The 27,051-nt window shown below is 51.8% G+C and overlaps 3 protein-coding genes across 3 annotated transcripts; 1 reads left to right on the top strand and 2 right to left on the bottom strand.

The window, feature by feature from the left end:
- Positions 1–2,350: 2,350 nt before the first annotated feature.
- Positions 2,351–3,010, bottom strand: LOC113984047 (olfactory receptor 14J1-like; the record flags this gene model as incomplete). The annotated part of the gene is made up of 1 exon (XM_039389109.1): positions 2,351–3,010. A coding segment is annotated over one exon (660 nt), but the record flags the coding sequence as incomplete, so codon positions are not given.
- A 12,259-nt stretch (positions 3,011–15,269) lies between these two features.
- On the top strand, positions 15,270–16,384 carry LOC114003822 (olfactory receptor 14J1-like). Its single transcript, XM_027751178.2, has one exon. It carries the CDS (start codon positions 15,270–15,272, stop codon positions 16,269–16,271), a length of 1,002 nt encoding a protein of 333 aa, XP_027606979.2. The 3' UTR covers positions 16,272–16,384.
- A 9,006-nt stretch (positions 16,385–25,390) lies between these two features.
- LOC114003821 (olfactory receptor 14J1-like) lies at positions 25,391–26,676 on the bottom strand. Its single transcript, XM_027751177.2, has one exon. The coding sequence runs from the start codon at positions 26,369–26,371 to the stop codon at positions 25,397–25,399; it is 975 nt and encodes a 324-aa protein (XP_027606978.2). The 5' UTR covers positions 26,372–26,676; the 3' UTR covers positions 25,391–25,396.
- Between the last annotated feature and the right edge of the window lie 375 nt (positions 26,677–27,051).

The following is a 27,051-nucleotide window of genomic DNA, read 5'->3' on the forward strand; positions in this document are numbered from 1 at the left end:
GGGCTACAGCACCCTGGATTTTATCCTTTCTCCAAAGGGTTATCACAGAGGTGCCTCTGGAATTGCTTTTTGGCTCAGCTTTGGGCACTGGCTGGTCTGTTTTGGATTCACCTGAAACTGGCTCTCTCTGACACAGAGTCAACTCCTGATCTCCTCTTCCCTAAGGGAAACCTGCAGCCCCCTCCCTGCTACCAAACCTGATCCACAGGGTCATTCAAGTGACCAGGGATACAGGAGGTCATTGATCCCATTATTCCTCGGGCTGGTTAAACAAGACTTTGTCCTCTTCCTGTCCCTGACTGCAGGTTCTTTGTGTCAGAGCAGAGCTGTGCTGGACCTCAGCTGTGCTTTGCTCCAGAGCCTGCTGGGGTGGGGGCAGATGGCAATGGAAGAGTTGGGTTGGACTGGATGATCTTTGTGGGTCCCTCCCACCTCAGCATATTCTGTCAGTCTGTGTTTGTTTGGGTTTGGTTTGGTTGTGTTTGGTCTTTTTCCCTCCTTTTGATTTTCCTTTCCTCTGACCCATGAGTTTTTTCTTCATTGTCTTGGGCCTTGCTGGGCATTTGATGGCAAGACAAGTTTCTCCAACACAGTCATCTTGACCACATTTTTTGTCCAAGTCACCATTAACTGGACGAGGTTTCTCACAGACTCGCTGCAACTTGGCATCATCCACAAAGGAGTGGAAAGTGCATTTCATCCCGTCATCCAGAGACATAATAAAGATGTTCCATAGGAATGGTGAAGGGCTGGTCCCTGATGGATGTCACCTGGGAGTTGCTGCCCCGAGGAATTTGTTCCATGACTTTTGACCCTCATCAGTCATTCAACTTCCCACCCACCACATTTCACTTGTCCAGTCCAGCTGTCACCAGTCTGGCTCTAAGGAGACCACAGGAGACCATGTCAAGGGCCTTGCTGAAGTCTGGGCACACAACATCCCCTTCTTTTCCCTCCCACAGAGGTTCTGCAATTCCTGCCTTGTCCTTCCCATGCCTGGGAATGGCTGCAGGAGGACTTGCCCTATCCCCTTCCCTGCTGAGCCTGAGCAGTCTGGAACTCTGCCAACCCTCCTTGCTGCCCTGTTTGCAGACTGCTTCCATGTCTGCCTTTGCCAAGGCCCCAGGAAGCTCTGGGATGGCTCTGGCCTTTCCAAGGGTTTGGGAGAGGTCTCCCAGTGACACTGCCCAGCCTTCTCAATAGCCCTGACACCAAAACCTTTTCAATATCCCATAGTTTCAGTTTAGTGTACAGGACACAAAAAATATTCTCCTGGTTCTTCAGGAGAAAATTAGAAGTGATTTCATTATAGAGGTTAACTGGTGGAGCAGCCCAGTCTGGTCTGGCCCCACAGCAGTGCCCAGCCCAGGGTGCTGCAGAGCTCTGGGCACTCCCCCCACAGCCCCAGCCCCTCTGAAGGGCACAGCAGCTCCTGGGGCACAGAGAGGAGTCTCAGCATCTCCATCAGCTCAGGGGCTGGACACTCAGCATGGCAGGAGGAAATGGAGGTCAGGGAAACTGCAGGAGCCCTGGTGTCACCTCCAGGAGATGCCCAGCACAGCCTGACTGTGCCCCTCAGTGCCAGCCCCTCTGCCCAGCCCAGCCCAGAGTCCTGGCCCAGGGACAGAGCAGCCTGTCCCCAGGGGGGCTGCAGAGAGAGGTTTCTCTGTGTCAGGGATTCCTCTCTGCAGGCCCAGAAATGCTGCCTTGCTCTTCTGCAGGGACATCCCTTTGCCCAGGTCAGTGTGTCCAGGCTGCCTTGGCCAGTTGCAGATCCCAGCCTGGGATCCCTGCAGGGCCCTGAGCTGGAGGTGCTGCTCTGCACAGGGAGGGGCTGTGGCACCCTGGGCTGACCCTGCACTGGCCATGCTGGTCAGGGTGGGGAGCAGACCCAGCAGGATGGGGATCACTCCTCTCCACCCTCTGCCATAGTCCTGGAAGGCTCAGTAGCCAAGAACAAGGCTGGACAGGACCATGGGCTGTTTCCAATGGCACAAAGGGCAGGGCAGGGCTCCACTCCATGCAGCCTGTGGGCTGGAGAGTTCTTCAGGACACCCTCCTGGAAAGCCCACCCCTGGCTCTGGTACAGCCCCCTCCTTTATTGTACTCAGTGATTGTGATTCCTCATGTACAGAATAACAAAGGCAGGATGTTTGACAAATACCTTGCTGCAGGAACTTTTATTTTGTTTAAGTGCACACAGAGAATGATTCCTCATTTACACAATTGTGGGTCAAAACAAAGAGGTAGAGAGTGAATTTGGTACGGGAGGAAGAATAAATTTCTGTGTTAACAACATTAAAAGAGGAAAAAATGTAGGAAATGGCCCCCACCACCACTCTCAAAAGCTTTAGAAAGCAGGCTGGGCCAGTAAAGGGTTACACAATGAGCGTTGTGCAGAAGAAAAAAGGCAGGTTGTTGCTCTTGAAAAGCATCCAGTCATCATTTTCCTCAAGGCATCCTTGAGTTCCTGGTTCCTCAGGCTGTAGATGAGGGGGTTCAGTGCTGGAGGCACCACCATGTACAGAACTGCCACCACCAGGTCCAGGGATGGGGAGGAGTTGGAGGGGGGCTTCAGGTCGGAAAATGTGGCAGTGCTGACAAACAGGGAGAGCACGGCCAGGTGAGGGAGGCACGTGGAAAAGGCTTTGTGCCGTCCCTGCTGAGAGGGGATCCTCAGCACAGCCCTGAAGATCTGCACATAGAACACAATGAAAATGAAACAACCGAACGCTAAACAGACAGTAACCCCAATGAGCCCAAGTTCCCTGAGGTAGCCTGAGTGTGAGCAGGAGAGCTTGAGGATGTGTGGGATTTCACAGAAGAACTGGCCCAGGGCATTGCCCTGGCACAGGGGCAGGGAAAATGTATTGGCTGTGTGCAGCAGAGAATAGAGAAAGCCAGTGGCCCAGGCAGCTGCTGCCATGTGGGCACAAGCTCTGCTGCCCAGGAGGGTCCCGTAGTGCAGGGGTTTGCAGATGGCAACGTAGCGGTCGTAGCACATGATGGTGAGGAGGGAAAACTCTGCTGAGATGAAGAAGGCAAAGAAAAAGGCCTGTGCAGCACATCCCATGTAGGAGATAGTTGTGGTGTTACGGAGGGAGTTGTCCATGGCTTTGGGGACAGTGGTGCAGATGCAGCCCAGGTCTGTGAGGGAGAGGTTGAGCAGGAAGAAGCCCATGGGGGTGTGCAGGTGGTGGTCCCAGGCTACGGCGCTGAGGATGAGGCCGTTGGCCAGGAGGGCAGCCAGGGAGATGGCCAGGAAGAGCCAGAAGTGCAGGAGCTGCAGCTCCCGCCTGTCTGAGAATGCCAGGAGGAGGAACTGGGTGAAGGAGCTGCTGTTGGACATTTGCTGTTCCTTAGCACAGGGTCTGTTTCAAAAAAGGAAAGGACAGGGAACAGTTAAGACAGAGCTCTGTGAAAAAGCCACTCCATTCCTAAAGGAAATCAATGTGTCAAATGTCACCAAATGCACTGCCAAGGAGTCAGGTTTGCTCCGCTGTAGTGGGATATGGAATTTTTTTGGTAGAGTTCTCACACACACAAAGAAATGTCAGATGTAACCCACCTTGAATACAAAAATTCCATCTCTACACCCGTGATTCAGAAGAGCTGAGGCTGCAGAGCAGAAGCTTACTCTGTACTTAGAATTGTACCCGTGTTTTCTATTTTTGCCATCACATCTGGGGAAGGTTTTTTTCCACTGCAGGAATCCTCATTTCTATGGCCCAGCACACAGTGCCCAGCAGAGCTGCAGGGAAGGGCCCCCAGAGCTGCCTGAACGCCCCCTCCCCCAGGCCTTGGGAGCACTTGCCCCCCACTCCCTGCCCAGGGCTCTGCTGCCTGGAGCTGTCCCTGCCAGCAGCTGCTTCCCTGGGCACAGGGCTGGGCCCTGCCAGTGCTGCCAGAGCCCATCCCAGCCCTGGGGGCTCAGCTCTGCCCTGCAGAGCCCTCCCAGCAGCACAGGGCACTGCCCAGGGGCATCTCTGGCTGGGCAGGCTCTGATGGCAATGTCAGAGCAACCCTGAGGAGGCTGGAAAAGTGACACTGATGCTGTCTGTAAGACAGTTTTGATGTCTGATACTCTCAGGTTCAATCCCCTCTAATCTAACAGAGTTCAAGTTTCAGTGTCTCCTCCTGTGCTCAGAGATTGATTTCTCTGTCACAGTCAGCACCCAGACAACCCAGAGTATAACACTGAAAGAACTGGTTCATTCTCTTGAAGGTACCCCCTGTCTGTCTGTGCCTCTTGCAAATACCTTCTGGGAAATTTCCTGCTTTGATCTGGAGCTGTGACCAGCCCTCATCCCTGCAGCCCACTTTGGAGATCAGAAGGTCTCTGCCCTGCTCTGCCCTCCCAGGAGTTGTTCCTTCCCCTCAGCCCTTCTCCCCCATCCCCGTGGCAGCTCCTTGGCCGGGCTGAGAGCTGACCCTGGCAGGCAGCAGAGTCCCTGCCCCAGCACACAGAGCCCTGGGGGCAGGACCCTGCTCTGCCCCACAGCCCTGGGCACCCCTGGCTGCACCCCCACCTTCCCACCCCACAGCCAGCCCTGCCACAGGGAACCTTCTGGCCCTGGGCCTCTGAGGGGGCAGCAGCAAGTCCTGCTCTGCAGCAGCTTCTCCTGCTGCACCCCAGCAAATCCAGCAGAGCCATCCTGACACCTCCTGCCACTGCTGCCATTTGGCAGCTGGGAGAGGCACTTGCAGGAACTCACCTGCACTGCTCTGCAGCCACAGCCTGACCCTGGCAAAGGGCTGGCAAGGTTCCTGCCCTGAGCAGCTCTGCCCTGTCCTCCCACCCCAGGATCCCTTGAACCTCCTGCTCCCTTCTCCTCTCTGCCCTTGCTGCCTGCAGCTCCTGCCCTGCTGTGCCATGTGGCCACTTCCCCTGCACTGCAGCAACTGGGAGAGTCCTGCTGAAAGATCCTAGAAGCTGTGGGATGTGCCAGCTTTAGAAGATGCCTCCAGGAAGGCAAGTTGCACTTTCCTACAGCCAGAGAATTCTTCCTTCAAATCCTGGGAAGGTTTCTCCTGTAGTGAGAGCTCAGTCACCTCCCAGCCCAGGCTGCCTCTCATCTCTCTGCCTTCTCTCCTGTGCCCTGGGTGCTGCAGGCAGTGCCCTCAGCCCTGCTGGGCTGTGCAGAGGAGCTGCTCACCAGCAGAGCTGTCTCTTTGAAGCTCTTCTTGCTTGCCAGGAGCTCCCTGTGTGCCAGGAGCCTGGCTCAGCTCAGCAGCACAGCAACAGCCCCAGGCAGCCCTTTCTTTGCCCTTCTGGGCTCCCTCCAGCTGTCCCTGGGGCTCCAGGGGAACCTGCTGGCACACAGCTGAAGGAAATAATGATGTTCCTTCTCTCAGCTGGGCACAGACACTTCTTTCAGCACTGTCATTTCTCCAAACAGACACAGAGTTAAGTCCAAGAGTCCCCTTTTCATGTCCCATCATTAGACAGGAAACCCAGACAGTGCCCAGGAGGGATCTCCTTCACCTGCACTGAGGGAAGGGACTCAGCTGAGTCAACAGAGGTGTCTCCTTGTGGCTCTGCAGACCCGGGGCCAGAAGGACACTCAGCTCCCTCCACAACCCCCATGGGCTGGGATTCCTCCTGCCCCACTTCAGTGGGCCCAAAACAGGCACCTGCAGGTGACTCCTTGTCCCAGCTCCCATGAGAATGAAGGAAGACAAAAGCCAGGAGTGACCTGCTGGGACACAAACCCCTGGTTCCTTCGGAGGGGCCAGAGGTGACTGCAATTCCTGCTGGGAACTGCAGGCTCCAGTGGAGCAGTTCCTAGGGACAGGGCAGCAGCTGTGGGATCTTCTTGGAGGCTGCTGGGACATTGCTTTGGCCACCTTCAGTGGCAGAAGGGGCCCACAGGTAGGACAGGGGAACCTGTCACTGTTCTTTCTGTCCAGGGCAGCCCCTAGAGGTGCTCTGGTGACCAAATGGAGTCAGGTGGCACAGGGAGAGAGGTCTCTCTCCTGTTCTTTATCAGGGTATTTTCTACATGTCCTCAGAGTACAATGGCAGTTGTCTCCTGGACATCCTTTCACTGCTGAACTTCATTCAGGGCAGCAGAGCCTGGATTGAACAGCCAAAGAGGGGCCTGTAGTGCCAGGGGAGGTGCCAGGGCTCTGCAGCACAAGTGCAGCAGCTGCCATGGACAGCACAGGGCCTGTGCAGGGACCCCATCCCCATTCCCAGCAGTTGTGGGACAGGCACCACCCAGGGCTTCTCAGACACATTGGGGGCCTTTGGGGCAGGGAGTGAATCCCAGCCCTGCAGGGACACAAAGGCTGTCCCTTCTCTGCCCAGCCAAGGCCGGGCCAGGCACGAGTCCAAAGCACATCAGCCCAGGCTGTCCACACTTGTTTCCTCCCTCTGCTGGCTCTTCTCTCCCCCAGCATTTCAGCAGCATGTGCTGATCTCCTCAGGGATCAGGCCTGGGATTTTCCCCCTGGGCCTGAGTCCCAGCACGTCCACCCCCAGGGCCATTGTCAGCAAAGCCTCTGCCCAGCCCAGCTCTCGGGGCTTTCAGAGCAGCTTTCCCCACTGCAAGTCTGTTCTTACCCCGGTGCCCCCGCTGAGGGGCTGCAGCCAGACAGGCCCCAATGCCCTGCGTGTGGGGCACAGGCAGGAGGAGCTGCAGCCCCAAGTCTCTCTGCATTCCACTTGCAGGCAATACCAGCCCAGGCCTGCTGAGACAGTTCCCAGGTTGCAGGGCTGTGATGGGTTGGGAGAGAAGGCCAAGGAGACACAGGAGAGAAAGAGCAGAAGAGAGGTGTCCTCAGCGGGAAGGAGCTTCTGGGACCTGTGGAGCTGCTCTAGGGGATGAACAACTTGGGTGAACTTTTGTGGGTGAGACTGGTTTGGGTGACCTTGTGGAGTGAGACAAAGAGCCCATTCCAGTTGTCTTTGATAACCCTGGAATTCACTGGAAAGGCACCACAACAGGATGCAAAGGGTTCCAGAGGTTTGTGCAGACAAACATCTTGGTGAAGACACCCCTTGGGACACAGGCCTTTAGAGCACAGCTGGCAGGTTGGTGAACAAGGGGGAGGCTCATCTGCATCTGCTTCTCTCCAAGAGGTATCAAGAGGTTACCATAGTAACTGACCGTAGCTATGGGAATGTATGCTGGTTGCCATGGTAACTGACTATAGCAATAAGAATGTATTATGGTTGCCATGGTAACCGACTGTAGTAACAGGAATGTATGCTGGTTGCCAGGATAACTGCCCATCTCAATGGAAATGTATGCTGGTTGCCATGGTAACCGACCATAGCAATGGGAATGTGTGATGGTTGCCGTGGTAACTGACCATGGGAACAGCAATGTATGATGATTGCCATGGTATTTCACGGTACCAGTGAGAGGTATGATGGTTGCCATGGTAACTGATAGTATCAATGAGAATGTATGATGGTTGCCATGGTCACCGACTGTACCAGTGGGAAGTATAGTAGTTCCTGGGGTAACTGACTGTAGCAACGGGAATGTATGCTGGTTGCCATTGCAACCAACCATAGGAATGTGACTTTATGATGGTTGCCATGGTAACAGAGCATAGCAATGCGACTCTATGATGGTTGCCATTGTAACAAACTGTAACAATGGAAATGTGTGATGGTTGCCATGGTGACTGTAGCAACGGGAAGGATTGATACTTGCCGCGGTAACTGACCGTAGCAATGGGAATGTATGATGGTTGTCATAGAAACCGACCATAGATGCGGAAATGTATGCTGGTTACAATGGTAAACGACCGTAGCAGTGGGAAGTATGATGGTTACCATGGTAACTGACTGTAGAAATGGGAATGTATGCTGGTTGCCATGGTACCTGACTGTTGCAATGGAAATTTATGCTGGTTGCCATGGCAACCGGCCATAGCAGTAAGAATGTATGATGTTGCCATGGTAACTGACTGTAGCAATGGGAAAAATGTATGCTCGTTACCATGGTAACCGACCATGGCAATGGAAGTGTATGATGGTTGCCATGGTAACCAATCATAGCAACAGGAATCTATGATGGTTGCCAGAGTAACTGACCATAGCAACGAGACTGTATGATGGTTGCCATAGTAACTGACCATAGCAATAAGATTGTATGAGGGTTGCCATGGTAACCGACTGTACCAGTGGGAAGTATTATGGTTCCTGTGGTAACTGACCTTAGCAATGGAAATGTATTCTGGTTGCCATGGTAACCAACCATAGCAATAAGAATGTATGATGGTTGCCATGGTAACTGACCCTAGCAACTGGAATTAATTATGGTTGCCATGGTAACAGAAAAAAGCAATGGGAATGTAAGATGGTTGCCATGGTAACTGACTATGGTAATGGGAATGTATGCTGGTTGCCATGGTAACTGACTGTAGCAGTGGAAATGTGTCATGGTTGCCATGATAAACTGACTGTAGCAACTGGAGGTATGATGGTTGCCATGGTAACTGACTGTAGCAATGGGAATGTATGATGGTTGCCACAGTAACTGACCATAGAAACGACAATGTATGGTGGTTGCCATGGTAACGGACTGTACCTGTGGGAAGTATGATGGTTACCATGGTAACTGACTGTAGCAACGGGAATGTATGGTGTTTTCCATGGGAACTGACCGTAGCAACGAGAACGTATGTTAGTTGCCGTGGTAAATGACCATAGCAACGTGACTGTATGATGGTTGCCATGGTAACTGACCATAGCAATGCTAATGTATGATGGTTGCCATGGTAACCTACTGTAGCAATGGGAATGTATGGTGGTTCTTATGGTAACTGACCGTGGCAATGAGAATGTATGCTGGTTGCCATAGTAACTGACCGCAGCAGTGGGGAAGTATGCTGATTGCCATGGTAACTGACCATAGGAATGGGAATGTATGCTGGTTGTCATGGTAACTGAAGATAGTAATGGGACTGTATCATGGTTTCCATGGTAACCGACTGTAGCAATGGGAATGTATGATGGTTGCCATGGCAACTGAATGTAGCAACACGACTATATGATGGTTGCCATGGTAACTGACCATAGAAACTGGAATTCAGATGGTTGCCATGCTAACTGATCGTAGTAATGCAGCTGTATGATGGTTACCATAGTAATTGGTTGTAGCAGTGGACCGTATGATAGTTGCCATTGTAACATACTACAGCAATGGGAATGTGTGATGGTTACCATGGTAACCAACCATAGCAATGGGAATGTATGATGGTTGCCATAGTAACCGACCGTAACAGTGGGAATGTATGGTGTTTGCCTTGGTAACTGACCAAAGTAACGGGACTTTATGATGATTGCCATGGTAACTGACTGTAGCAATGGGAATGTATGATGGTTGCCATGGTAACCGACTGTAGGAATGGGAATGTATGATGGTTTCCATGGTAACCGACCATAGCAATTGGATTGTATGCTGGTTGCCATAGTGACCGACCGTAGCAACGCGACTGTATGAGGGTTACCATGGTAACTGATAGTAGCAATGGGACTGTGTGATGGGTGCCAGGGTAACTGACCATAGAAATGGCAGCGTATGATGTTTGCTATGGTAACTGACAGTAGAAATGGGAATGTATGGTTGTTGCCATGGTAACTGACCATAGGAATGGGAATGTATGATGGTTGCTAACTGGCCGTAGCAATAGGAATGTGTGATGGATGCCATGGTACCTGTGTGTAGCAATGGGAATGTATAATGTTTGTCATGGTAGCTCACCGTAGAAACGGGAATGTATGATGGTTGCCAAGGTAACTGACTGTACCAAGGGCAATGTATTATGGTTGCCATGGTAACTGACCTTAGCAATGGGAATGTGTGGTAGTTGCTGTGGTAACTGACCATGTCAATGAGAATATATGCTGTTTGCCATGGTAACTGACCACAGCAGTGGGAATGTATGATGGTTGCCATGGTAACTGACCATATCAATGCGACTCTATGATGGTTTCCATGGTAACTCACCATAGCAATGGGAATGTATGATGGTTGCCATGGTCACTGACCATAGCAATTGGCATGTATGCTGTTTGCCATGGTAACTGACTGTACCAATGGGAAGTATTATGGTTGCAATGGTAACTGACCGTAGCAGTGGGAAGTATGCTGTTTGCCACAGTAAATGACTGTAGCAATGGGAATGTATGCTGGTTGCCATGGTAACCGACCATAGCAACAGGAATGTATGCTGGCTGCCATGATAACTGCCCATAGCAATGGAAATGTCTGATGGTTGCCATGGTAACTGACTGTAACAACAGAAATGTATGATGGTTGCCATGGTAACCGACCATAGCACTGGGAATGTATGATGTTTGCCGTGGTAACTGACTGTAACAACGGGAATGTATTCTGGTTGCCATGGTAACCGAGCATAGGAATGCGAATCTGTGATGGTGCCATGGTAACAAACCCTTACAATGGAAATATGTCATATTTGCCATGGTGACTGTAGCAACAGGAATGATTGATGCTTGCTGTGGTAAACGGCCGTAGCAATGGGAATGTATGATGGTTGCCATGGTAACTGACTAACGCAATGGGAAATGTATGATAGTTGCCATGGTAACCAACCATGGCATAAAGAATGTATGCTGGTTGCCATAGTAACTGACCGCAGGAATGGAAAGTATGATGATTGCCATGGTAACTGACTGTAGCAATGGGAATGTATGCTGGTTGTCATGGTAACTGATTGTAGCAGTGGACCGTATAATGGTTGCCATGGTAACCAATTACAGCAATGGGGATGTGTGATGGTTACCGTGGTAACCGACCAGATCAATGGGAATGTATGATGGTTGCTATGGTAACTGACCATAACAGTGGGAATGTATGGTGGTTGCCATGGTAACTGACTGTAGCAACAGGAATGTATGATGATTGCCTTGGTAACTGACCATAGCAATGGGACTTTATGATGGTTGCCATGGTAACCGACTGTAGGAATGGGAATGTATGATGGTTTCCATGGTAACTGACCGTAGCAAGTGTATTGTATTTTGGTTACCATAGTGACCAAACATAGCAACGCGACTGTATGATGGTTGCCATGGTAACTGATAGTTGCAATGGGACTGTATGATGGTTGACAGGGTAACTGACTGTAGAAATGACAATGTATGATGTTTGCTATGGTAACTGACAGTAGGAATAGGAATGTTTGATGGTTGCCATGGTAACTAACTGTAGCAACGGGAATATATGCTGGTTGCCATTGGTAACTGACTATACCTGTGGGAAGTATGGTTGTTGCCATGGTAAGTGACCGTAGAAATGGGAATGTCTGGTGGTTTACCACTGGTAATCGACTGTACCAGTGGGAAGTATGATGGTTACCATGGTAACCGACTGTAGCAATGGGAATGTATGCTGTTTGCCATGGTAACTGCCCATAACAATGGAAATGTCTGATGGTTGCCATGGTAACCGACCGCAATGACGGGAATGTATGATGGTTGCCATGGTAACAACCGTGGCAATTGTAATGTATGATGGTTGCCATGGCAACTGATCGTAGCAATGGGAATGTCTTATGGTTGCCATGGTAACTGAGCATAGCAATAGGAATGTCTGATGGTTGCCATGGTACCTGTGTGTAACAATGGGAATGTATGATGTTTGTCATGGTAACTGACCGTAGAAACGGGAATGTATGATGGTTGCCAATGTAACTGACTGTACCAATGACAATGTATGATGGTTGCCGTGCTAACTGACCTTGGCAATGAGAATGTATGCCGGTTGCCATGGTAACCAACCATAGCAGTGGGAATGTATGATTGTTGCCACGGTAATTAACCTTAGCAATGGGAATGTATGGTAGTTGCTGTGGTAACTGACCGTGGCAATGAGAATATATTCTGTTTGCCATGGTAACTGACCACAGCAGTGGGAATGTATGGTGTTTGCCATGGTAACTGACCGTATCAATGCGACTGTATGATGGTTGCCATGGTAACTCACCGTAGAAATGGGAATGTGTGATGGTTGCCATGGTCACTGACTGTAGTGACAGGAATGTATGATGGTTGCCATGGCAACCAACTGTAGCAATGGGACAGTGTGATGGTTGCCATGGTCACTGAGCATAGCAATTGGAATGTATGCTGGTTGCCATAGTAACAGACTGTACCAGTGGGAAGTATTATGGTTGCCATGGTAACTGACCGTAGCAGTGGGAAGTATGCTGTTTGCCACAGTAATTGACTGTAGCAATGGGAATGTATTATGGTTGACATGGTAACCAACCATAGCAATGACAATGTATTATGGTTACCATGGTAACTGACTGTGGCAATGAGAATGTATTCTATTTACCATGGTAACTGACAATAGCAATGGGAATGCATGCTGGTTGTCATGGCAACTGTGATTTACTTAGACTATGAGCACGATATTTTCATCTGCAAAAACATTAGTGAGTGCCCAGAGATCTCCCAAGATGGGCTTTAAATGTCTCAAGCACAGGAGCACTAGAGAGGGGCTAAGGAGCTGTGGCCTCAGTGGTGTGGAGACTGAGGACAGTACAGGACAGCCCTGAGAGGGCTTGAAGGGAGGATTTAGAGATGGTGGATCCTTTTGTCAGAGCAGAAAGGAGCATGAGAAAGAAAGAATTAATGCCAAGTGCAGCTGGGGAGGTCCCAAGTAGACATGAGTGTATCGGGGAGGGGTTACTTTATCAGGGAAAAGGTCTGAGATATACAGACACGAAAAACGGACACCGTTGCTAGTTCAACAGAAAAAAACAATATTTATTACAAAAAGGTGGCCAAGAAAATGAACAAACCCAAAAGGGAGGAACGAGGAGAGGAATAAGCCCCCAGCACGATCTCCCCAGTTACCCAGCTGTTGCCCATAAAGTTATCTTACCAACCTAGCATACCTATAATTACCCACAGCAGGAGCAGCATCCTTGGAGAGTCAGTAAGTTAACAAGCTGGTAAGCGCCAAAAGGCAACGTTGTCCTTGAAGTAAACTAGCTCTCGCCAGGGAAGCACTATCTGCTTTTTAAACAATTAATTGAGAGACCACAACCTCCCAGGTGTGGCCAGCACCGCCCCGCCAGAGGCCCTCAGTCCCACCCCTGGTTATGTCAGTGCATCCCTTCTGTGCACGCGTGAGAACGTTGGAAATCCACACACGCATGCGCAGAGTGTTTTGGGGGTCTACCTTAATTGAGTCTGGGGTCAAGCCTTCCTCACTTCATCATCACTTTCTCCTCCAAATGCCCTTGACGGAAAAGTAACCAATCACAGAACACCAATTTAAACAGTTTATACAAAAAGCTCTCAAGGACAACTTTCCCATTTATCAGTGCTTGTTTTCCCATAACTTGGCAGGGAAAGAGCAAAGCTTTCACAAGTGGCAGGGCCAAACACAGACCAAAAGTATCAGCATAAATTCCCCCTGGTACACATGAGGAAAAAGGAATTTCACTCCATGGAAAATGCTGTGCTGGAACACGTCACCCAGAAAGAGTCTGGATGAGCCCAAGGGTTTGTGTGTGCAGGAAGAGCCAGGGAGGACGCAGAGATGTCAGTGCAGGAAGGTGCCAGCCAGGTGGGGCAGCCGGGGGGATGACGACAGCCTGCAGGGAAAGGGGCAGGGCATGGACACCGTAGGACAGCCTGGGCTGGAGAGGAGACAGGGAGGGGGAGAAGCTGAAAGGCCCTGACAGAGCCACCTTCTGCAGGCCTTTGGCCAGGGCTGCTGTCTGTGCCCCTGATGCCAGGAGGAGGGGAGTGGCCCTTGCAGCCCTGGGGCCTCATGGCCTCCTTGTCCCTGCTCAGCAGCCTGGCAGGTGCCACCCCATGGGCCTGCCCTTGGCATTGCACATCCCACATGCCAGTGCCCCAGGAAGAGCCCTGAGGAATGAGGCAGGGACAGGATCTGCCTTCCCAGGGGCTGAGGGTCAGGGCTTGGCCTGTTAGATTAAGGAAACAAGTCAAGGTTTGTTCAGCATCAGAGCCACCTTTGCCTTGCTTGTCCATCCTTGTCATCACTGTCTTCAGTTTTCTGCTCTAACTGGAACCTGGGGACACGTTCTCAGTTGTGTCCCTCAGTGAGACTCATTAGCACCAGGAGAAACTTCAGTGTTTCAATCTCACTTTGACTTCCTGAAAAGTTGTTTGAACTTCCTCTCAGGGACTGAGTCTCATGTAAACAATCTCAAAGTCCCCTGAGGGTCATGAAATGCCTGGGGCTGTTGCTGTGCTGCTGAGCTGGGCCGGGCTCCTGGCACACAGGGAGCTCCTGGCAAGCAAGAAGAGCTTCAAAGAGACAGCTCTGCTGGTGAGCAGCTCCTCTGCACAGCCCAGCAGGGCTGAGGGCACTGCCTGCAGCATCCAGGGCAGGGGAGTGAGACAGAGAGAAGTTAAAGGCTGTCAGATGTAGAATGATGCTGAGACCTCACTGGGGGAGAATTTTAACAGATATTGGCACAGGAAGTCTGTTCATGCAGGGCAATGGGACTGCAGCTTTTGGAGGCATCTGGGAAAGCTGGCACTGCCCACCAACTACAGATTCTGCAAGTGCAACTCTGAGAGTATCTGGAGTGTAGAGGAGGAGGACATGCTCAGAGCTTCAGCTCCCTCTCAGAATATTTCCAAGACAAAGATTTTTATAAGATTAAAGAAATTTCCTGAGATTGTGTTTCCAGTTTCCTACTCTTGAGGAATGGGAGGAATAAATCATTAAGAAAGTATTAATTTTGACAAGTCCCTGAGACATCTGAACTGTGAGTGCTCAGTAGGTCTGTCTGAGCATCCTAATGTGCTTTCAGCCACTGCTCTGCCTGTGGGCAGCACCAGCATCACCTCTGCTAGACCCATCAGGACTAGTCTGAGATGTCCTTTTTGCACCTGCAAACGGAATATGACCCCTACCAGTGCAGCCTGTGGTGCTGGGGAAGGAGCTGAGTCTGCTTAAATCAAATGCCATCATAAGGACACTTGGCTGTCTCCCTGAGGTTTCCTTCCAAGCTGTGAATTTCCCTCCAGGTTGGAAACCTGTCCCTAAACATCTCCTTGTTATGTGAAACCCCAATATAGAAGCACAGTGCTGCTATGACAGTGAAAATGCTGTTCAGGAGGGACCCAGCACTGGAGCTGAAAGAAGATCTCCGAGGAAATCAAAAGGCTGTCTGTGTGTGACATGGGGAGTGTCTGTAGAATACAGCTTTGACTTTGTTTAGATAAGTCCACACTAACTGGCCTCTTATTGTCTTCTTCTCCTGTGTTGGAAACAAACACCTAGAGGCAGCAAATGTCCAACAGCAGCTCCCTCACCCAGTTCCTCCTCCTGGCATTCGCAGACAGGCGGGAGCTGCAGCTCCTGCACTTCTGGCTCTTCCTGGCCATCTCCCTGGCTGCCCTCCTGGCCAACGGCCTCATCCTCAGTGCCGTAGCCTGGGACCACCACCTGCACACCCCCATGGGCTTCTTCCTGCTCAACCTCTCCCTCACAGACCTGGGATCCATCTGCACCACTGTCCCCAAAGCCATGCACAATTCCCTCTGGAACACCACAACCATCTCCTACATGGGATGTGCTGCACAGCTCTTTTTCTTTTATTTCTTCCTCTCAGCAGAGTTTTCCCTCCTCACCATCATGTGCTACGACCGCTACGTTGCCATCTGCAAACCCCTGCACTACGGGACCCTCCTGGGCAGCAGAGCTTGTGCCCACATGGCAGCAGCTGCCTGGGCCACTGGGTTTCTCTATTCTCTGCTGCACACAGCCAATACATTTTCCCTGCCCCTGTGCCAGGGCAATGCCCTGGGCCAGTTCTTCTGTGAAATCCCTGCCATCCACAAGCTCTCCTGCTCACACTCAGGCTACCGCAGGGAAATTGGGCTCATTGGGGTTAGTGTCTGTTTAGTGTTTGGTTGTTTCATTTTCATTGTTTTCTCCTATGTGCAGATCTTCAGGGCTGTGCTGAGGATCCCCTCTCAGCAGGGACGGCACAAAGCCTTTTCCACCTGCCTCCCTCACCTGGCCGTGGTCTCCCTCTTTGTCAGCACTGGTGCATTTTCTCACCTGAAGCCCCCCTCCATCTCCTCACCATCCCTGGACCTGGTGGTGGCAGTTCTGTACTCGGTGGTTCCTCCAGCACTGAACCCCCTCATCTACAGCCTCAGGAACCAGGAGCTCAAGGATGCCCTGAGAAAAATGATGACTGGATGCTTTTCAAGAGCAATAACCTGCCTCTTTTCTTCTGTACAACACTCATTGTGTAACCCTTTACTGGCCCAGCCTGCTTTCTAAAGCTTTTGAGAGTGGTGGGGGGGGCCGTTTCCTACATTTTTTCCTCTTTAAATGTTGTTAACACAGAAATTTATTCTTCATCGCATACCTAATTCACTCTCTACCTCTTTCTTTTGACCCACGGATGTGTAAATGAGGAATCATTCTCTGTGTGCATTTAAAGAAAATAAAAGTTTCTGCAGCAATTTCTTTGTCAAACATCCTGCCTTTGTTATTCTGTACATAAGGAATCACAATCTCTGAGTAGAATAAAGGACTTGAATTCTTTTTTCCAGATTCTCCCTCCAACAACTTCCCTAAAGCTGGAGGGCAGTGCCTGTGTGCAGAGGAGAAGGGATAAAGAGTCCTGGTACAGGAGCATTGCCAGGGAGCAGCAGCTTTTGGCCTTTTCAGAGATGCTGTTTTCCCACTGCCTCCCTCTCCTTTCTGCTCCTTGCCCAAGGCCTGAGTGCTCTGGCAGCTCAGTCCCTGCTCTGTGTCACTCCTGTGACCATGGGCAGGGACAGGCCCTGGGCACTGCTGGCACAGAGCTGGGCTCCTTAACATCATTTCCATCAGGAAAGGGGATCCCCCTGGGCAGTTCCTGAAGACTTTGTTCTTTTTGAAAGGTTGGTGTAAAGAACAAGGCCAAGGAATAGACTCTGCAAAGTCTCATTGCTTTGCTTGTTTCCCCATTCAGTCCCTGCAGTGAGAGAAGCGACTCACTGGGGTACTTGAGGGACTGAGGGCTGGTTCAGATGTTCTGTGCTGGTGGCCAGTGGCAAATGGTCTCCAAGTCACCTGCCTGGGGCTCTGCAGCTTGTGAGGGCTCTGATGGAGGTGAGGACTTGTCTGTAGGAACTCAGGAAGTGCAGGAGAGCACAGAGGATCTGCAGGGACAGCCCGTCCCATCCAGTCAGCAGGGAATGGAGCCCTGGAGCAGAATCCTGCCCAGGGTGGAGTTAACAGAGATCAAGTACTAAATCTGCCTGTGAACTGGTAAAGGAGAGTTCTGCAACCCCAGGGGATGCAGCAGGAACAGAGAAAGGACTCTGGGGAGTGACTCATCTCACCCACAGTGAACTCCCCTTATGCCTCCCCAGTTCAGGGGGGGCTGTACCAGAGCCAGGGATGGGCTTTCCAGGAGGGTGTCCTGAAGAACTCTCCAGCCCACAGGCTGCATGGAGTGGAGCCCTGCCCTGCCCTTTGTGCCATTGGAAACAGCCCATGGTCCTGCCCAGCCTTGTTCTTGGCTACTGAGCCTTCCAGGACTATGGCAGAGGGTGGAGAGGAGTGATCCCCATCCTGCTGGGTCTGCTCCCCACCCTGACCAGCATGGCCAGTGCAGGGTCAGCCCAGGGTGCCACAGCCCCTCCCTGTGCAGAGCAGCACCTCCAGCTCAGGGCCCTGCAGGGATCCCAGGCTGGGATCTGCAACTGGCCAAGGCAACCTGGACACACTGACCTGGGCAAAGGGATGTCCCTGCAGAAGAGCAAGGCAGCATTTCTGGGCCTGCAGAGAGGAATCCCTGACACAGAGAAACCTCTTTCTGCAGCCCCCCCTGGGGACAGGCTGCTCTGTCCCTGGGCCAGGACTCTGGGCTGGGCTGGGCAGAGGGGCTGGCACTGAGGGGCACAGTCAGGCTGTGCTGGGCATCTCCTGGAGGTGACACCAGGGCTCCTGCAGTTTCCCTGACCTCCATTTCCTCCTGCCATGCTGAGTGTCCAGCCCCTGAGCTGATGGGGATGCTGAGACTCCTCTCTGTGCCCCAGGAGCTGCTGTGCCCTTCAGAGGGGCTGGGGCTGTGGGGGGAGTGCCCAGAGCTCTGCAGCACCCTGGGCTGGGCACTGCTGTGGGGCCAGACCAGACTGGGCTGCTCCACCCGTTGACCTCTATAATGAAACCACTTCTAATTTTCTCCTGAAGAACCATGAGAATCTGTGTTGTGTCCTGAGCACTAAACTGAAACTATGGGATATTGAAAAGGTTTTGGTGTCAGGGATATTGAGAAGGCTGGGCAGTGTCACTGGGAGACCTCTCCCAAAGACTGGGAAAGGCCAGAGCCATCCCAGAGCTTCCTGGGGCCTTGGCAAAGGCAGACATGGAAGCAGTCTGCAAAGAGGGCAGCAAGGAGGGTTGGCAGAGTTCCAGACTGCTCAGGCTCAGCAGGGAAGGGGATAGGGCAAGTCCTGCTGCAGCCATTCCCAGGCATGGGAAGGACAAGGCAGGGATTGCAGAACCCCTGTGGGACGAAAAAGAAGGGGATGTTGTGTGCCCAGACTTTATCAAGGCCCTGGACATGGTCTCCTGTGGTCTCCTTAGAGCCAGACTGGTGAGAGCTGGACTGGACAAGTGAAACATGTGATGGGTGGGAAGTTGAATGACTGATGAGGGTCAAAAGTCATGGCACAAATTCCTCTTGGCAGCAACTCCCAGGTGACATCCATCAGGGACCAGCCCTTGACCATTCCTATGGGACATCTTTATTATGTCTCTGGATGATGGGATGAAATGCACTTTCCACTCCTTTGTGGGTGATGCCAAGTTGCAGCGAGTCTGTGAGAAACCTCCTCTAGTTAATGGTGACTTGTACAAAAAATGTGGTCAAGATGACTGAGTTGGATAAACTTGTCCTGCCATCAGGTGCCCAGCAAGGCCCAAGACAATGAAGGAAAAACTCATGGGTGAGAGGAAAGGAAATCAAAAGGAGGGAAAAAGACCAAACCCAACCAAACCAAACCCAAACAAACACAGAATGACAGAATATGCTGAGGTGGAAGGGAACCACAAGGATCATCCAGCCCAACCCAACTGTTCCATTGCCATCTGCCCCCACCCCAGCAGGCTCTGGAGCAAAGCACGGCTGAGGTCCAGCCCAGCTCTGCTCTGACACAAAGAACCTGCAGTGAGGGACAGGAAGAGGACAAAGTCTTGTTTGACCAGCCTGAAGAATAATGGGATCAAAGACCTCCTGTATTCCTGGGCACTTGAATGACCCTGTGGATCAGGTTTGGTAGCAGTGAGGGGGCTGCAGGTTTCCCTTAGGGAAGAGATCAAGAGTTGACTCTGTGTCAGAGAGAGCCAGTTTCAGGTGGCTCCAAAATGGACCAGCCAGTGCCCAAAGCTGAGCCAAAAAGCAATTCCAGAGGCCCCTGTGTGATAACCCTTTGGAGAAAGGATAAAATCCAGGGTGCTGTAACCCAGAGAGGAGTGAGAGAAATGTGGGAGAAACAACCCTGCAGGCACCAAGGGGAGTGGAGAAGAAGGAGGAGTGAGAGAGCCTTGGTGGGCACCTGGCAGCCAAAAGCCAACCCCCAGCTCTGAGAGCCACAGCTGAGCCCAGCACAAAAGCTCCTTTAGGTCTGGGGGTTCTTTGCAGCAGCTTTTTAGCAGAGCTGCCAGCTGGGCCATCAAAGGGGATGCTCAGCTGGGTCTGAAACCTGGATGATCCCTGTCAGCCTTGGCTCTGTAGGAAAGAACCATAGAATCTTAAATAGTTTGAGTCAGATGGGACCTTTATAGGACATCTAGTCCAACCTCCCCACAATGAACAGGGACATGTTCAACTAGATCAGGTTGCTCAGAGCCCTTTCTAACCTGGCCTTGAATGTTTCCAAGGGTGGGGCATCTATGACCTCTCTGGGTGATCCGTGCCAGTGTTTCACCACCCTCAGTGTAAAAAATTTCTTCCTCACATCTAGTTCAAATCTGCTCTTTTTTAGTTGAAAACCATTATCACTTGTCTTATTACAACTAAGTCTGTGCCCATCCTTCTTATAGGTATGATCTCAGGAGCTCCTGACAAGCCTTGACCAAACCAGCTGAGCAATGAAGAGCCCCTGGACTAGACCAGGGTGTAGTGAAGTGTCCCTGGACTGGTCCAAGTGCTGCTGGATGATCAATGTGGGAACAATTTGGAATGGAACAGTTGGGGAACATAGGATAATCAGTCATCCCATGAAAGCCTTGGAACATTCGCTTCCTGAATTGTGGCCCAAATGGAACAGTTTGGATCCAATTCCCAAATATTTGGGAAACTCCAGTCATTCCTGACACCAGGATGGAAATTCAGCAGATAACTAAAGCCAGTCACCTTGTGAGCCCACAACCAGCGGGGCTGAGGGAGGCCCTGGCAGCTCCCCAGCACCTCCCTCTCAGTGGGACACCTCTGGCAGCCTCTCCCAGCTCGGGAACCCTCCAGTTTCCAACACTCCAAAGACCTTCCCTGATGCCCAGGACAATTCTGATCCCCCTCCACAAACACTCCTCCAGCTGTGACCCTTGTCTGGTGGGAAACACAAAGGGATTTGTGGGAGTGTTTCCCTGACAAGAAGGAGAATTTGGGAGAGGGACCTTTCCACACCCAGCTCTTGATGTGTCCACACATCTCTGCCTGGGTGTGGGTGTGAATTGACTGTGGTGGGAATGTTGTTCTTGGGAATCTATAATTCAGTCACTGTTAAAGTTGTGGTAAATGCTATTGAATCACTTGAAAACTGCTCAACTGGTCAATGATTAAGTGCTATTAAACTCTTTTGCACCCTGACCTTCTTGCAACCCAAGGCTCTGTGTAAATCATTCTGTTTCATAAAAATATATATATTTTTCATGACTTCCACTTTAAAATCTTCCTCCTTAGCTAAACTACAAAACAACTCCAATTAGCTGTAGAAGTCTTGAAGACAATTAAAGAAAGAAAAATAATTTGTTTGTCAGTGTTTTAATGGGTCCCACAGTGTGTTTGGAGTTGCATCAGCTGTCAGTCCAAGATGAGCCATGTCAGAACTGGTGAGGTTGGGGGGTGAGGAGCAAGGTTGATCATCCAGGGTCAGTGTGGATCTCCTGAGGAGACACTCAGCATCAAGATCACTTGGAAAACACCTCTATCACCTCTTCTCTGAACTAAAAAATATCCACATTGAATTAAAACAAAAAAAGTACAAATTTTGAATACTTGTTTTGTAAATGTCTCGAAGACAATTAAAGGAAGACAAAGAGATCCTGAGGGATTTCTGGATTTTAATGAGCCCCACAGTGTGTTTGCAGCCCAGCCCATGGTCCTGACATGCTGAGAGAAGATTGAAGCAGCTGCTGCAGAAGTCAGAAGCCAAAGTCCAAGTGCCTTGAAGCATTGCTGAGCCCCACTGAGGGCAGGCACTGCCAAAGCCTCCCCAGGGACTCCTTGGAGCAGCTCCTTGGAGGCCAGGAGTGCAGGCAGACAAAGGCTCTGGGCAGGCCCCTGCAATGCTGAGCAAAGCCTGCCTTGGTTTTGTGGAGCACAAAGGCCAAGGCCTGAGCCCCAGGCCCTGGCCCAGCAGATCCTGTCCCTCCCGGCTGGCTCAGGGCTGTTTGGGGGCACTGGGATGGGAGGGGGAGGAACAACAAAGGCCCAAAACTGGGCAACCCCTGCCAGGCTCCTGAGGGAGGGGCGAGGCAGAACCCAAGGGCAGAACCTGCCAGGAAAGTGGCTTGTGGTGGCCTGAGTGGCAGAGGCAGCTGCCAGAGGCAAGGGGACAAAGGCCTGGGTGCCTTTGGGCCTTGCAGCCCTGCCAGAGCCCTTGGCCATCTCTCCTGCAGGCTGTCCTGCCCTGGCCCTGCTGCTGCTCTGGCCTTGCAGGCTGCACACACCCCTCCTGCTTTCCCACCCCCTCCCAGCAGCATTTCCAGACCCTCCCTGATGGCTCTGCACCAGCTCTGGCTGTTCCCTGGAACATGATCAGGGATTAGGTGATCCTGACTCCCTCTGGGTGACCTCTTGCAGCACAAGGGTCCCTGTTGAGTGACATTTTTTTTTCCTCACCTTCAATTTGCACCTTCAATGCTGCTCTTTGTGGAGATTTCATTCTTTTTCCAATATGGAGAAAAGCTCCATCCTGTCAGATCTGCTCTAGACCCTCTCCAGTTCTTCCTCATTCCTCCAGAATGGGGAACCTCACAGACAGACAGACAGACCAGTCCAGATGTGGTGACCCCAGGGCTGAGTCCAGGGGGGTGACAACTCCTTCTCTGGGTGCCCACACTCCCCCCCAGGCAGCCCCACGTGCAGCTGGCCTTATTAACTTGGATCCTGAGCCCCTGTGCCACAGGACATCCCTGCCAGAGCCCAGGCCCTTCTCCTGGGGGTCACTGCAGAGCTGAGCAGATCCAGGTCACCTCCCATTCCTCTGCCAACCCCCTGGGCCTGCTCGGGGCCCTCCAGGTCCTTGCCCTGCTCCCAAGGGCTGTGGGGGTGCTGAATGGTCAGGGCTTGGGGTTTAGAGCTCAGGGTGGGGATTAGGCAGAACTTTGGGAGGTTTGTTGTTCTGCTGGCAGTGTCTGCTTCATGATTAGGGGAAGAGGGTTTTGGGTTGGGTTAGGATTAAAGCTTGGCTTTTCATACTGGTAATACAGGTTTGGGATTGGGGTGGGCATTGGAGGACAAATAAGAGTCTGGAGTTCTGGGTTTGGGCTTTTTCTGCCTTGGAGTTAGAGCAGTGGATTCCTTTGAGTGGGAGGGGCAGCACTTTTGGTTAGTGTTGGGGCTTGAGGTTACAAAGTGCATAAAGGAATGTTTGCACAGTCAGTGTTTCAGCAACCTCAGCATTCCCTGAATCTGGTTTTACCTCATCAAAATCTTTCCTCTCTCTTGGCCATGCCCCTCTTTCCTTCCTCAATTTTCTTATTCCTTTTGTCCCAGTTCCTCCCAACCTCCTCAGAACTTTCATCAGGATGGGCTCAGCTGTGTGATGATGCTGTGCAACCTCATGGAATCAAGGAGCCACTGTGAAACTGCAGAACCTCATGGAATTATGGGGCCATTGTGACACTGGGGAAAGCCATGGAATCAAGAGGCCACTGGGATGCTCCAGGGCCCCATGGAGCCAAAGGAACCCAGGGACAGTGGGCAACCTCCTGAATAAAGGGGCCATTGTGACACTGCGGAAACCCATGGAATCAGGAGGCCATTGTGGCACTGCAGGGCCTCTTGGAAACAAAGAAACCCTGGGCCACAGTGGAATTTCATGGAATCAAGAGGCCATTGTGACACTGGAGAACCTCATGGAACAAAAGGAATCCAGGGACACTGTGGGACTTCATGGAATCAAGGGGCAGTTGTGACACTACAGGGCCTTATGGATCCAAGAGAACACAGGGAAACTGTGGAATCTCGTGGAACCAAGGGACATGTGGGGCCTCATGGAAAAAAAAGGAACCCTGAGACATTTTGGATGTTCATGGAACAAAATGGCCATTGTGCCACTGCAGGGCTCCATGGAAATGAAAGAACACAGGGACACTGAAATCTGGGGGAACCAAGGGGCCATTTTGACATGTGGGGCCTCATGGAAACAAAGGAACCTGAGACCTTTTGTAACCTCATGGAACCAAGGGGCCATTCTGACCCTGAGGAACCTCATGGACTCAAGGGACCACTGTGACACTCCAGGGCCTCATGGAACCAAAGGGGAGGTTCATTTCAGGAGATATTTCAGAGCCTCATGGAACCAAGAGTCCACTGTGCCTCCCCAGAACTCCATGGAATCAAGCAGAGCCGCTGCCTCCCCCCCGCCGCCGCACGGACCGGAGTCGCCGGCTCTGCCCTGCTTGGACACCTCTGGAGTCAGCGTGTTCTTGGGCAGCACAACTGATCTCAGACCAGAGAGTTTCCCACATTTTGCTTTGCCCCCTCTTTTCCCCAGGGCCAGGGCAGCCTCTTTCCATGTCCCTCTGCTCACACAGGGTGTCCTGCTCTTCTCTTGGCACATCCCATCTCTCCACAGAGCCTTTTCCCAGGGGAACACATCTGTGCTGGCCTGAGCAGCCCTTCCTGCACCCCCTGCCTGTGCTCCCCACAGCCCCTGAGCTGGAGAGGCTGCTCTCTGGGGCCCGGGGCCATGGGGGACTCTGTTGGGCTGTGCTGCTCCAGCTGGGAGGCAGAGCCAGCTGATGGTGCTCCCTGCCACTGACCACCTCCCACAGACCCTCCTGTGTGGCCATGGAGGGGGCTCAGAGGGGCCCTGCCTTGTTCCAGAGCTGGGACATGGCTTTGGGGGCTGATCTTGATTGACCTGGGGAAGTTCACTGAGGTCAAGAGAAGTCACTGGCAAGAGTTTTCCCTGTACCTGCTGTGTCCCCTGGGCTTGCAGAGCTCTGTTTGCCCCTTCACAGGGAGATTTTGTACTTGATCTCTAGTAACTCCACCCTGGGCAGGATTCTGCTCCAGGGTTCCATTCCCTGCTGACTGGATGGGACGGGCTGTCCCTGCAGATCCTCTGTGCTCTCCTGCACTTCCTGAGTTCCTACAGACAAGTCCTCACCTGCCATCAGAGCCCTCACAAGCTGCAGAGCCCCAGGCAGGTGACTTGGAGATCATTTGTCACCTCCATTGGCCATCGGCCACCAACACACAACATCTGAACCAGCCCTCAGTCCCTGCAGTCCCAGTGGGTCCCTGACCTCACTGCACTGTCTCCATGAGAAACAAGCAAAGCAACAAGACTTTGGAGAGTCCACCTTGGACTTCTTCTCGATACCAGTGTTGGGAAAAGACCTCAGCCTGGAGGGGAACCCCTTTGCTGCTGGAACTGCTGTTGTGGAGCCCAGCCCTGTCCCAGCAGTGCCCAGGGCCTGTCCCTGCCTGTGCTCACAGGCCTGACCCACAGCAGGACAGTGACTGAGCTGCCAGAGCACTCAGGCCTTGGGCACAGACAGGAAAGGAGAGGGTGGGAGTGCAAAGAGAGCAGCTCTGAACAGACCCAGTTCTGGTGCTCCCTGGCAGTGCTGGGACTCTTTTCCTCTCCACATCTGCAAACGTGGAAATGTTCTCCAGCTTCAGGGGAGGTCTTGAGGAAGAATCTGGAGAAAAGAATTTGTGTCCTTTCTTACACTCAGAGATTGTGATTCCTCATATACAAACTATCACAGGGAGGATGTTTGACAAATATCTTTCTGCACGAACTTTTATTTTGTTCAAATGCACACAAAGCATGATTCCTGATTTGTATATTTTGTGGGTCAAAAAGAAAAAAGAGATAGACAGTGAATTCTATATGGGATGACGAATAAAATTTCAGTCTTAATGACATCAACAGAAGTAAAAAAACAGGAAAATCCCCCACCACCACAACTATTAAAAGCTTTAGAAGGCAGGCTGGGCCCAAAATTAGTTATACAATGAGTGTTCTGCAGAAGAAAAGATGGAGTTTATTGCTTCTCAAAAAACATGTAGTCATCATTTTCCTTATGGCAACCCTGAGCTCCTGGTTCCTCAGGCTGTAGATGAGGGGGTTCAGTGCTGGAGGCACCACTGAGTACAGAACTGAAACCACCAGATCCAGGGATGGGGAGGAGATGGAGGGGGGCTTCAGGTAGGCAAATGTGGCAGTACTGAGGAACAGGGAGACCACGGCCAGGTGAGGGAGACATGTGGAAAAGGCTTTGTGCCTTCCCTGCTGAGAGGGGATCCTCAGCACAGCCCTGAAGATCTGCACATAGGAGAAAACAATGAAAATGAAACAACCAAATGATAAAATGGCAGTAACCCCAATGAGCCCAATTTCCCTGAGGTAGCCTGAATGTGAGCAGGAGAGCTTGAGGATGTGTGGGATTTCACAGAAGAACTGGCCCAGGGCATTGCCCTGGCACAGGGGCAGGGAAAATGTACTGGCTGTGTGCAGCAGAGCATTGAGAAAGCCAGTGGCCCAGGCAGCTGCTGCCATGTGGGCACAAGCTCTGCTGCCCAGGAGGGTCCCGTAGTGCAGGGGTTTGCAGATGGCAACGTAGCGGTCGTAGCACATGATGGTGAGGAGATAATACTCAGCTAAGATGAAGAGGAAAAAGAAAAAGAGCTGTGCAGCACATCCCATGTAGGAGATGGTTGTGGTGCCCCAGAGGGAATTGTGCATGGCTTTGGGGACAGTGGTGCAGATGCAGCCCAGGTCTGTGAGGGAGAGGTTGAGCAGGAAGAAGCCCATGGGGGTGTGCAGGTGGTGGTCCCAGGCTACGGCGCTGAGGATGAGGCCGTTGGCCAGGAGGGCAGCCAGGGAGATGGCCAGGAAGAGCCAGAAGTGCAGGAGCTGCAGCTCCCTCCTGTCTGAGAATGCCAGGAGGAGGAACTGGGTGGGGGAGCTGCTGTTGGACATTTGCTGTTTCTTAGCATAGGGTCTGTTCAAAAAAGGAAAGGACAGGGAACAGTTAAGACAGACCTCTGTGAAAAAGCAACTCCATTTCTAAAAGAAATCAATGTGTCAAATGTCACCAAATGCACTGCCAAGGAGTCAGTTTTGCTCTGTTCCAGGGGGAAATGGAATTTTTTGGTAGAGCTCTCACACACACAAGGAATGTCAGATGTAACCCACCTTGAATACAAAAGTTCCACCTCTACACTCATAACTCAGAAGAGCTGGGGCTGCAGAGCAGAAGCTTAGTCTGAAGTTAGAATAATTGTACCTGTGTTTTTTATTTTTACCATCACATCTGGGAAAGTTCTTTTCCACTGCAGGAATCCTCATTTCTATGGCCCAGCACACAGTGCCCAGCAGAGCTGCAGGGAAGGGCCCCCAGAGCTGCCTGAACGCCCCCTCCCCCAGGCCTTGGGGGCACTTGCCCCCCACTCCCTGCCCAGGGCTCTGCTGCCTGGAGCTGTCCCTGCCAGTAGCTGCTTCCCTGGGTACAGGGCTGGGCCCTGGCAGTGCTGCCAGAGCCCAGCCCAGCCCTGGGGGCTCAGCTCTGCCCTGCAGAGCCCTCCCAGTAGCACAGGGCACTGCCCAGGGGCATCTCTGGCTGGGCAGGCTCTGCTGGCAATGTCAGAGCAACCCTGAGG

The sequence above is a fragment of the Pipra filicauda genome, unplaced genomic scaffold, assembly GCF_003945595.2.
Source record: "Pipra filicauda isolate LSUMZ 115617 unplaced genomic scaffold, ASM394559v2 scaffold706_size140705_pilon, whole genome shotgun sequence".
NCBI lineage: Eukaryota > Metazoa > Chordata > Aves > Passeriformes > Pipridae > Pipra > Pipra filicauda.

Coding starts and splice junctions, on each gene's coding strand:
- LOC114003822 (XM_027751178.2), top strand. CDS start 15,270: ATGTCCAACAGCAGCTCCCTCACCCAGTTCCTCCTCCTGGCATTCGCA.
- LOC114003821 (XM_027751177.2), bottom strand. CDS start 26,371: ATGTCCAACAGCAGCTCCCCCACCCAGTTCCTCCTCCTGGCATTCTCA.